The sequence below is a fragment of the Phalacrocorax carbo genome, chromosome 5, assembly GCF_963921805.1.
Source record: "Phalacrocorax carbo chromosome 5, bPhaCar2.1, whole genome shotgun sequence".
In the NCBI taxonomy this organism is placed as follows: domain Eukaryota; kingdom Metazoa; phylum Chordata; class Aves; order Suliformes; family Phalacrocoracidae; genus Phalacrocorax; species Phalacrocorax carbo.
This window is the reverse complement of record NC_087517.1, coordinates 58,959,059-58,971,502: the sequence shown is the minus strand read 5'-3', so window position 1 is coordinate 58,971,502 and position 12,444 is coordinate 58,959,059. Positions and strand designations below refer to the sequence as shown.

Sequence of the window (12,444 nt, the reverse complement as noted above, 5' to 3'; positions counted from 1 at the left end):
TCTTTTTCTTTTCATTTAAGACCTCAATAGTTTCCTTCTTTTTGTGTGTCAGCAGGTGAAAATCTTTAAAAACAGGTAACGAGACCTTGTGGTTTTACTGTGGTAGTGTTCTCCAGTGCACAGTGCAGCAGCGTACAGAAATGCATGAGTTGCCAGCCTGTTGGCAGTGTAGTATGCTGCCAGCGTTACTTCCCTGGGACAGAGCCTCATGCTGCTGAAGCTGTCCTGCTTCCAGGACCCATGCTGGGTACCCTGTGTGGCTCTGCTCTGTGCAGTGGTACCTGTTGCATTTACTTTTTCAGAGATGTCTCAGTTTTTCTCTTCTGCTGCACTGACTGTGGATGTGCCCAGGCAGGCTTCCATGACCATGTCAGTCCAAGGGAAACTTGTTCTCACAGCATAATTTTAAGGTTGTAGTTAGCTTGGCTGGGGTATTTCCCACTTCTGTGTGGTATATCAAATGGAGGATCAGACCATCCCTGGGCTGTATCTTCTGCCGGGACAAATTGGAAAAGCTCTGGAGTCTCCAGCGGGTTGTGTTGGGCTTTACCTGCTGGGAACCTGGTGCGTGCCCACAGATCAACTTTGTTAGCGTGTAAGTGGAGGAGAGGATGAAGTCACTAAGTTCCAAATATTTCACTAAAGAAAGTAGAGCGGGAAGCAAAATACCTGCTGATACTTTAAAGTAATAGGAAGGCCATCTTATTTTTGTCTAAGGCGTTTGTGTAAACACATAATGGAGTTCAGTTTGGGTTACCATGAAGGTCTGAAAGTGAATGAACACACTGCCTCTTACAATGCCACCAAAGGGTGTATTCTGTTTGTATCCAGTAGCCCCTCTAAAGCCTAATTCAGCTGACTTGTTTGTGATCAGTAAGACCTAGACATAACTTAGACTAAAATCTACCATCTGCTGTTACTGGGAAGCTGCTCAGTATTGCATGGCAGACTTTTTAAAATAAAATAAAATGTCATTGACATACAAGGAAGTTTTTACCACTGACCTGCCAATTTTGAGATGTGATGTAAACGTTAAATAAATATTTTGGCATGCAGCAAATTGGATCACATCTTCTCTTAATCTGTTTATTTACTTTGTTCACGCCAGGGTTGCCCTCCTCTCACCCTTATTTTTGAAGATCTCGGCTGTGTGCCTGGGTTTAAGCCAAATAGACAATTACTTGTTGGAAAGAGATGATTTTTTTTGAAAGCTTTCCAAGGTCTGTAAGACAGAAACATCTGCTGGAGTTCAAATCTGTAGTACTAAAGACCCATGGTGGGTGTTTATTCATGATTGTTTGCACATTCACATCACTGTAGAACTCTAAAAGGCTCAGCTTCTCTGTGATGGAGATATGTCAGCCGCTCTTCTTGCTACAGCAGGTCACATTCTTTTGCATCCAATGGGCTTACTCATTGCCTTCAGTAGAAGTTAAATCTGTTGTAATATTATGTTATGCTTATTACTAAAAGTCTTTCTCTTTCTCCTTTTTTAGAAGACAGCTGTTTTATGCCAGAAATGCTACAATGTTAAATTAAAAATATTGTACTGCTAGCACAGGAACAATGAACAGAACAGGGAGCAAACATGATGTTCCATATGAACTTGCAAATGAGATCAGTGCTTTCCCTCAACAATGTTTTGTCCTGTTTTTCAAGGGACTGAGCATTTTCACTTCCTGTTCAAATTGGCATTTCTGAAAATCAGGGTAGGAAAATGCTTTGCTGGTAGTGGTTACAAAAACCTGCTCTTATTAAGGGGTACAATTCCAGTGAATTGGGGTTTGGGATGAGCGTCCTGTTGTTCAGAGGCTTAGCTGGTTTTTCTACTCTGTTTCTTTTGGGTACCTTGCAAGCAGAGCCTTTCTATATTCTCTGGTACTGTTGAAGCTCTGAATATTGCAAAATCACCATTAAAACTGTTTCCAGAACTTCTGCTCTTGTCCTTGACTGCTGTCAGGCAACACTGCAGCAGCCTTGATGTTAAGTGGTGATGACCTAGAGTTGAGGGAGGAGGAAAATAAATCAGATCATCAGAACAGATGTGATGTGTGAATTCTAACTAGACCTAAAGTAAGAAGGAGCAGATAGGTTTTAAGCTAAATTTATTTTGAGGTTCGTATTTTTCTTGTTCCACCTTTGCTTCAGAATGGGGAGCTTTCTGGAAAAACACCTTTTATAGCTTGGATAGATTTGGAGACGAAGTTGTGTCCCACTAAGCAAGACGGAGCCATGTATGGATGCTCAACCTAGATGTAAATGTGCTAGGCTGCTGAGTGGCAGTACTATCCAGCTGCACTGAGAGGCAGAGTACGTTCATGTAGGTGGAGTGTGGAGCCCTTCTTATGGCTCCAGTGAAGCTACTCTGCTGTAGTTGTAACCAGTAACTCTGGTTAGTTGGCCAGCATTTCTTGGGAGCCCTGTGATCGATTGGGCAAACTGCAAACAGGAGGAGCAGCAGCAAAAATATACTTTCCCAAGGGTGACAGCACAACAACAACAACACGCTGTCCTGGGGTGTCTAAGCTGCCTGGGTGGTTACGTGCTGAGATGTCTGTCTGCACTGCACATTGAGTGACTGCTGCCAATATGAGTGTATTGGTTTTACTTCAGAGCTGATCTGTCTCTTTCTCTCTCTCTCTTTCAGATACAGATGAATGCATGTTCAACAATGGTGGTTGCCAACATGTTTGTGTCAACACTGTGGGGAGCTATGAATGTCGCTGTAAGGAAGGATTCTTTCTAAGTGATAACCAGCATACGTGCATCCACCGCTCAGAAGGTATGGCTGCTTCCCTCCAGGCACCAAGCAGGAGTTTTTGACAGAAGCTAACTGCAAAATCTCTAAAACAGCTTCAGAAGTATTTTTAGGTTGAGTTTTTCAAAGCTGTGAAGGGTCTTGAAGTCCTCACTCCTTTTAAAAGGAATAGTGTGTCAGAATCTTCTAAGTGACTTTGAAGACTCTTTACATCCCTCTGCCCCTTTGATCCCACCTGTATGTCTGCAGTGTTGTGCCTGTTAAAGGCTGTACTGCTGTAGTCCCAGTGTACTTTATGCTCTGTTGTGCAGCTAAGCTGTGTCCTGATCCAGGGAATGGCAACAAATCGAAGGACAGTGAGCTCTGACCATTTCCATTGGCTTTAGTTACAGGACAATGCCTGCATTACCTGCAGGTACCTTCTAGATTACCTGTACAGTGTTTAGGTTTCAGCTAAGAGATTTATTGTTTGTCAGCCCCAAAGGTATTCAAATCACATTCTTCATTTTGAGTGAAAACTTTATGAAGCGACCTTTGAGAGATCAGAGAGCCTTGGATATCTAATTAGGCATCGGATGGAACCAAATTATTTTGGATGCCCTTAGGAAATACTTTAAAGTGGTTGCTCAGATCAGGGAGTTGTCCATTGAACTGTATAGTGAATATCATACTAAGAAGTATTTAAAGATGCAAGGCTTTCTTTAATCTATGGCTTATCGTTGGCATGACTATAAGAGGAATCTAAGCATGAATAAACAAATGTCACTTTAAAAATCCCCATAGTGAAGAGATCAACATTTATAGATATACAAGGCCATCCACAGATGAGTGCACCAAGGTGGCTGTCATCTGACAGATGACAATGTCATCTGAATTGATCTTTTGTTTGAATTAAGAATTTGTATTCTCAGCTTCTCTGGTACTGGGCTTGGTCTCACAGGGGTCTGCTGATGTATGGTGATTTCTCAGGCTATAGCTCAGCTTCTCACTGCAGGAGCAGAGCCAGGAGTGAGGACAAGCAGGAAGGCTGCAGTGGTGGGGCAAAGCATTTCCCTTCATGTTGCCTTGCTAGCAGTGATGTGTGTGTGTGCGTGCATGGATGATGAATCTAAGGATGAAAATCAGTTGCTTGAACTCCTTGTCTTGTCTGATGCCAAGATGCCAGGAGAGGGAAAACTTCCAATTCCTTTTGTTCTTACTTGCTGCTACTTGAGTACCTTTTACTCTCCTGAACTAACAGCAGCATTTCCTGTCGTTAATAATTGTTCCCTGAATTGTATCTTTGGAATTCTACCTCCATTCTCTTACTTTGAAAGATACAGTTAATTTCTTTTAACTTTTTTGCAAAAAAGGCCTTTTTTCCATAATACCTAATTTCCACTTAATTTAGTCCTTTTTTTTTTTTTGGTACTTTGGAGAAGAAAAGCAAGAGGGGAAAAAAGATGCATTTTTTCCTAAAAACTGCTAAATAAAATATATTTTTATGGAAACCTGTCTTAAGAAAAAAAACCCTTAGTGTGTTTGCCTGAAATGCTTTTTTTCTTCATACTAAAATACAGACATGTTTGGTTTGTTTTCTTTAAAAGCCATTTTTCAGGGTATCATGCTGTGACTGTTTCCCTCCCGGGCGCCCCCCCCCCAACTGTGAAGAAGTGCTCCGTGGGATTCCCCACTTTTTTTCTTTTTTTTAATTGTTTTTAATTCCTTGGGTGGGCAGGTCTGTTGTAAGCCAAATCTCATTGCTTTATCTTTCCCCTGACTTTGTTCTCTGCTTTTCTGCTCATCACTAAGTCTTCTGTTCTCTGCCTTGTGTATGCGTGTCTCAGTGTATATACTTTATTATTTCTCTTTTGAGACCTCACAGCATTGATCAAAACTGCATTTGGCATCTACTGCCTAGGCGATCTATTCAGTTTTGCTTCTTACCTGTAATAAAAGGGAGTATAGGGAGTATTTCCTTCCCTGTCTCCCAGCCCAGTTAAGAGGCCTTCCCAGTGGTCTGCAGTACTGGCCTTTACATACACAGAAAAAGAGTGAACTGGAATTGAGATAGGAGAACTAGAGAGGCTTGGGGCTGCTGTATTCCTCAGTGTAACAGGGGAGCCTAAGGGTCATTTGCCCTGCCAAGTCTATGTGCAATTAGCCTCTGGGTTCCCTGTCAGTTACTGTGATATGGGACTCAAGGTCAGGTAGCTATTAGAGTTTGATAATTAAAGTTGATTCTTCATCTGATGTGACTGTGTTGGTCTGAAGCACAGGGGCTTGATGGTTCTGCCTAGCCCCTGCTTAAACCACAGGAACGTGGTGTGTCTTCAGAAGTTGTGCACAATCCTATTTTTTTTTCCTTGGCTGTCTGCTCTGAGTGAGCTCTTCGTCTATATGTGGGAGAAACCACACACTTTGGGAGGCTGTTACAGTAGCTGGCAGGACATCCACGCACATGTAGCTTGTTTCTGTGTTTAACTAGCTCCATATTAGAGAATACAAAAATTTGAAGGAAAACAGAGTTTTTCACAAGTGAATATGTGGTACATCTTGTGGTTGCTATTGCTATGGATGACAAATCTTGCTACTCTCCGTTGTGGTATTTCACAGTCATAGCTATCTACTTGTTGGACTGAATCAATGGGAGTGAATTGGACCTGCAAGGTGAAAGCCACATTTGAAATGGCTGTGTGAACTGGAGGCTTGTACACAGGGGACCATGTCAGCTGTTGCTCTTAGAGTCCTTCTGACTGTGGAGAACAGTGATAACTAGAAAGTTTTTTGGAAAAAGTTGTCTTGACACAGGGGTGTAGAAAGCATGCAAAAAATAAAAGTGTTCCTGGGATGTCCTGTTCTGCTGGCTGTGCTGATTCTCCTTGGCACTTGGCTATTAGAGGGTGCCTCTGAGAATCTCTGGTAGTTCTTTGTACAGTTGCAGTTGCATCCTCTCCCTCTGTCCTTTTGAGTGCCTGTTTGAATGTGCCCTAAATGGGCATATTCAAATGCCCTAATGTTCTTAGCGGATTGATGGTGATGTCCCTACATCATCTGTGTAAAAAAAAAAAAACCAAACCCAAAGATTTAAACACAGATCATACATGTAAGAGACTAATTTAACATGGCCTGATAGGGAAATACCATGCTGGCTTTTTGCCTCTGTCTTGCCAGTGACAGGAGTGATCAGATTTCACTGAAGTTTGCTGGGTAGCTTCACGAAGATCTAGTCATCAGTAAGGACTCATCTGGCTTAGAGTCTGCTAGGCCAGTCAGGCACTGGATTCAGCTCTCTTGGCTGTGACTGCGGTCATCAAGAGACCCATCCATCCCAAGATGGTTGTATGTCAGTAGGGCAAGGTCTCCTGCAAGAGAAATTGTCTGTCTGGGAAGCATGTGTTGGGATTTGACCAAAAATTGTTTGGGGTGGTTCTGGACCACAATCTGCCATTGCAACGCCTCTGGAACAATGTGACCTGGGATACTTTGCATCCATGGAGGAGTTTGCAGTCACACAGCATTTATAGTTTTACAGACATTTCTTTAATAAAACCTTATAAAATGGGGCTGAGCAGAAATCTTCTACAACCTTTGGAAACAAGCAGCAGCTTCATAGGGAATGCTAGGATGTGCAGATGCATGTATCTTCTATGAAATGCTGTCTTTTGGGTCAGCTAGATTTTGGTGGGTTTGGTCATGTACCTTGTTACACAATAGGTACTTTGTTATTAGTATGTGTCTTGGTTTTGGAAGTGCATTTTTAGCTTTCTGTGGAGACCTGATTGAATTCTGCTCACTCAGAAAGGAGCAATCCCAAATTGGGCATTAAAACCATTTGTCTGATGTCAGTGAACTTTACCAAAGTACCTGCTTGAACAGTTTCCCCTTTAGTAGCTCAATAGAGACAAAAGAATAACTTTGTTAACAGAAACTAAGCTGTTAATGCTCTTAATGCTTTCTAACACCTCTGAGCTAAGAGACCAAACCATATTGCATGCTTAAGAACAGAAACGTCACAAAACCACAAGAGTTAATGAGGCTAATTTGTGGACTCATAGGTTGTCTCGTTCCTTGACTGACAACATAATAATGGATGGCAGCTTTCACGGGGGCTTCTTGGACAGTGTCTGTGTGCTGCAGTGTTTGAAGTGTCATTGTCTTGTTAGACTTCTACAGAGCCCTCACTGTGGGAAAGGAATCAAAAAGCCAGTAGAGCAGAATAATCTAGACTCTGCAATATCCATTCTTTTGTTGCTTAAAGCTGTCTTAATAGAGAAAAAGGGTACTCTAGCTTGTGCTTCAGATGGCAAGAGTCATGTGCAGATAAAGACCTAATTGAAGTGTGGTGGAATAATGGTGACAAGCTAACCTCTGCTTGCCAGTACAGTGTTTTCATTTCATAAGGCTGCAAAAAGGGCTGTATAAATTTAAAAAATGTCATTATCTCTCTGTGCATCTGCTCAACTCGGTAGAATTTCACTGAGGTAATGTGGGATGAGCCATTGCAGCCAAAGTATGCTTCACTTAGTCTTCTCATATGAAGTGCTCTCACTAAGAAGAGCAAGCATTTTGGTATCTTATAAAAGCCAAATGCACCAAGGCAGAGAATTTCACAGCAAAGGTGTGTTCTCTGTACAGCTGACGGGAGCAGTTGTCTCCTTTCCCAATTTTGTAGCGCTATAGAAGATCAGCAAAAATCTGTGGTGCACTGTTAGAAGAAAAACTATTCTTTTAATTTGGTCTGATGATCCCATTTGATAACTCAGCCAGCTGCTGTGTAGTTTTAAGTTGTGTGTGTACAAATTGTGTCACCATCTCGCCAATGGGAAAAAACATTGATTTACCTGAACCATGGGGCAAGGTTAAAGAAGTTCTTAAAATAACTCGAGGAACAATTCCTCCCTGTTTAATTGTCGTTACCTTTCTGCAAAGGCCAGGCAAGACACTCTGGAAGTCATTGAGTGTTGGTGCATGAACAGCATGTGACTGTCAGAGACAAAAATGGCAGGATGTTTTTAGGAGGCACACCAAAAGGAAGAAAGTTGCTAGTGTCACATTGCTTTTTTATTTGGTTAAAGCAGGCACTGGCACCGAATTCTGTCCAGCTGGGAAGGTGTGTAGAAATACAGAACTCTGTGATAATCCCCAGTGGGGTTATTCTGGGAACCACCAAACCACCAAACAAAAATGGTTAACAAAAAAGAGAATTGACATACAACATACGTACAATCTTCATGTCTGCCTGGTCACTCTTTGTTCACTGATGATGTAGCTTATGACTTTGGGAATCTGCTTTGTAGGCCAGTAGTTGAAATAGGGATGACTTTTGTGACTGTTGGCCTAGGTCTTTCTGTGTCTGGTGGCTGCTTTTTCAAGCAGAGGAATAAGAATTTCACTTTAGGCTTTGATCTCGCCAGCTATCAGCTATGTTGCAATTTTTATAAAAGAAATTAGGAGGTTTTATAAACACTGGTATAAAGTGAGAGCATTGCATGAGAATGCAGATGCTGTACAAATCTAGGGATGTTCCTTTTTGACCTTGTAGTCAAAGCACATGGGCACAGAAGAGATCACAGATGGAGAAACCTTGGAGCCATTGACTTTGCAGGATTTTACTTCCTGCCTTTTGTGTCTGTAAGCTTGTACTTCTAGTCCTAACACTGTAGAGTCTGTCCAGAAGTAGCAGGCCGCTGTCTGTGTGGGTATTGAATGGACTTTATTTGACTGTTGCCTGCACACAGAGACAATGAGGATGCTGATGCACTTGCACTTGTCCTGTTTTGCAGAAGGCATGAGCTGCATGAATAAAGATCATGGCTGTGCCCACATCTGCAGAGAAACACCCAAAGGAGGAGTTGCCTGTGAATGCCGACCGGGATTTGAACTGTCCAAGAACCAGAGGAGCTGCATTTGTATGCAACATTCTGCATATGCTTATGGTTTCCCAAAGTGAACAAATAGTGTTCTGTTTGCAGTGATATGGGATTTGGTATGTTATAGCTAAACTGGGATGAAATGCCTAAATTGTGCGCAGTTTAATTCAACTAGAATCAGTGGCTTTGCTGGATGCTATCACACCAGCTTATTGGTTGCTTCCGTATCTGTAGTTTGCAAGTTGTGCCATCATTCATAAATGACAGTGCTCAAGAGAGCTCTGCGGTGTTTCAGTCTCACAGAATTCTTCAGGAAAGGGGCATGTTAGGAAGGTGCATTGGATGGTTAAATGGAGACAGAATTGCATACTGTCTTTCAAAGATGCTGGAAGTACTTGTGAGACATAACATATATTTTCTTCTTAGTAACATGTAATCATGGAAATGGTGGCTGTCAACATACATGTGATGATGCTGACAATGGGCCTATTTGTGGATGTCACCCCAAGTATATCATGCATGTGGATGGGAAAACCTGCCTGGGTCAGTATACAGTAGAGGGAAGTAGTTTTCTATTGATGACTAACTCTAGAGTGGTGTGCTGTTGCTTTGTGTATGTGATTAATGCTTCTCTTAATAGCATGGCTAGAAAATGTCAAGGAATCCAAAACTAAGAAACCTGCTAGTGCGTGAGTGAGTTGGTTGGGTCCAGGCAACTTATGCTTCCCTATATAAATAGTTACCTAATACTACTGCAGTCTGCAATTATCACTGGCCTCTCTGAAGCACAAGGCCTGTCACTAACCAGAGATGGTTCCCTTCCCTCTAGGATATTTTAGGTTCAGTTTCTTGTATAGCATGAGCCAGAGAGTGTAACCAAGCAGTATGTGGGCTAAAACCAGAACTCTGAATTCAATTAAAGTACAATGTTTGCAAGGCAGTTATCCAGTAAAGAAAGCACTTAAGATCTATAAACCCTTCCAGTTTCTGGAAGGGTTTATTGTCTGTTGATTGGAATCAAATGCTCAGGCGTAACTGGCTGGTCCTTATATTAGTCCATGATAGTTGATGACAATGTGCTCTTGACAGAACAGTTCATGACAGTTCAATTAGTTCTTTCATCTTGTTGCTGTTCACTACATCCATAGCACATCTTCTGTTTTGTTAAGAATACTGAAGCAAACATGAGTTGTAAGGAAGCAACAAAAGCAAAGTATTCTCATGGTTTTGACTGAAGGGTCTTAATGATTTTCATTATTACTTTTTGAAAAAAAATTATTTCTGCCTAGTCAGTTCTGACTGTCTCAGATAATTCAGTGTGTGATGCAGCTGTTTGCATGCGTGTATGCACTGGGTATCAGATGAGGCTTCTGGTCAGGGCACCTTCACTCATTTGCTTTTTTCATGTTCCTTACAGAGAGGGAGGAGGCTGCTGCTGAAATTTCTGAGGGAAACACTACAGCAGGAGCTGACGTGGACAAGAGGGTGAAGCGACGGTTGCTTATGGGTAAAAGTGCTTATCCAAAATAATTTTGGTGTTTGATGAAGTCTTTTAGATTGAAGAATTGGTTTGGTTTTTTTTAAATTGTAACCATTGTAGCTCTGGGCTGAATTCTGCCTGAGATGCTCCAGGAAATTAATATTTTCCATAACATAAGAAACTAAGTACATTGTTTGTAATGGTCAATAGGAGGTGTCAGGAACTTGCCCTTAAAGTACGGCATGTTTCCATGGTTCTAATTCATCATGAGAATGCCATACAATCCCTTCTGTGCTAGGGGTTTAGCCAAGTAATTGTGGAGGAAGCAGTGTTTTTTACCTGCTTCTCTTCAACCAAAAGTATAATTCTGCATGGAAGAGAATTGGGCCCAGTGGTGATTGCATCTAGAAGAACATGTTAGGGTACAGGGCTATCTTACTCTTTTCTACAGGTGATCACATCTGGCCCAGAATGCCAGCCTCTGAGGGTCTGTCACTACTGTGAAGGCACTGGCATGGGAAACAATCTCTGTGGTCTCAGGGCAGCTGGATCAGTGGATGTCCACCTCTCAAAAGCCTGTATTCCAGGCAGGCAGGGTGCATTTACTGTGCTTATAGGCATTTGCCACAGAAGTGGCATGGAGGCTGAGGAATAAACTACTGAAAGTATAGGGCTAACTCTGAGCTCCTGAATCCATATTCAGACGCCTAAATGAATAGCCTCATTTTCAAGAAAATTGCTTTTCTGTGGAAAGAGGAAGAAAGAGGAGGTACTCTGTCTTCACGTGGAGGTTGGACGCAGTGTCCCAATATTAAATATGAGATGAGAGACTGGCAGGGAACAAACCAGTAAAGGTCTCAAAACTTGAAAATAAGTAACATATGCTTGATGCTGCAGAAAACTAGGAGACAGGGCTAGAAAGAGAGGATTTCAAAAAGCCGACACATAAAATGATCTTTGCAGCTCTCTGAATCAATATGTGCTGGATAAAATTACATTTGTCCGGCCAGTGAAAAGGTTGTTAGACTGACTACAAGAGGATGAATGCCAGAGAGTGAGTTATTTCTGTTCAGTTGGATGTGAAGAACTGTATTTTAGGTGTGTTCACTAGAAAGGTTTGGTGAGATTTAAACACAGTTTGCTTAGGGGGAAGTTAGAGGAACATTAGGTTGAGATGGCACCTGGGTTACAAGCCTGAAGGAACGCTCAGTGTGGGTGTAATCCACCATGACTGGAAGCACAGGTAGCATGTGAAAGTGTGCTGGGAGGGATTTAAGAAAATTGATTTAGTGGTGCCGAGTGTAACCAGGTGCCTGAGCATTGGTGGGAAAGGTTGGAGGATCAGCCGGGATTGAGCGTGAGCATAAGGAGACAGGCTGACAGGAACAGATCATCATCAAGGAGCGGGGATTTGTGTTTAAGGACAAGAATATCCAGAGACAGTATCTTAGTTTGTAGAGTCTCCACAAAAAAACTGGACATAGCTGAGGCAGGGATTTTGCCAACACATGTATTTAGTAGTTGCTCCTGTATACTAGGCTAAATGTAGTTGAATAGCAGTGTGCTTGGAACCTTATATCACATGGTGTTTCTTGTTACCATTATAATATCCCTGAGCAAACTTCAGCTTTATCTTGTTGGCTAGAAACATGCGCAGTAAATAACGGCGGCTGTGATCGTACGTGTAAAGATACATCGACTGGAGTTCACTGCAGCTGTCCTGTTGGATTCACACTCCAGTTTGATGGGAAGACATGTAAAGGTGAGTTTTATACTCATGGGCACGTGCATACCAACACCTTGCCGTAAGATATTCATCTCCAAATGAAGGTAATCCAGTGTCCAGAGGAAAGCTAGTATGTATAATCTGACCTAAGAAAGGACTGCAGCCAGGGGTAGACACACAGTTTCCATCACATCAGGTGCATCACGTGCAGAGAATCTCTGCTGCTCTGCCCTCCTTCTCAGCACTTCCACCCCTCCTGCCAAGATGGCCTTATTTTTCACAGATGAAGTCTGGTAGGAGGTAATACAGGTCTTTGGTAAACTAGATGTCAGTACTGGGAGAGGGAGGCGTGTATGTTCTTACAGGCATACAGTCTAATAGTCTGCTATTCTACCCACAGCTAGCTGGGTATTAGTGCAGTTTGCAAGTAAATATCAGTGTGTAAACAGGGATGTGTGAGTAGAATTACTTATACTGGTCCAAGCAGCTCTAATGAGAGTACTGGGAAGGAGGAAAGGGATGTTTACGTTATATATTAGAATACATTTTCCAGTAATTAGATGTTAAGACTGTTCTGCTAGGCAAAAATGATGGAATCTCCATGCCCAAATAAATTAATATTAGATAA

At 42.1% G+C, this 12,444-nt stretch overlaps 1 protein-coding gene across 1 annotated transcript in view; it reads left to right on the top strand.

The window, feature by feature from the left end:
• The window catches only part of SCUBE2 (signal peptide, CUB domain and EGF like domain containing 2), a 48,035-nt gene that overhangs the window by 1,309 nt on the left and 34,282 nt on the right, over window positions 1-12,444 (top strand). Inside the window, exons 3-7 of the mRNA XM_009505469.2 lie at window positions 2,648-2,782; window positions 8,524-8,649; window positions 9,037-9,153; window positions 10,028-10,117; window positions 11,736-11,852. Of these exons, the coding sequence (XP_009503764.2) occupies window positions 2,648-2,782; window positions 8,524-8,649; window positions 9,037-9,153; window positions 10,028-10,117; window positions 11,736-11,852 (585 nt within the window). The remainder of the gene's footprint in view (window positions 1-2,647; window positions 2,783-8,523; window positions 8,650-9,036; window positions 9,154-10,027; window positions 10,118-11,735; window positions 11,853-12,444) is intronic.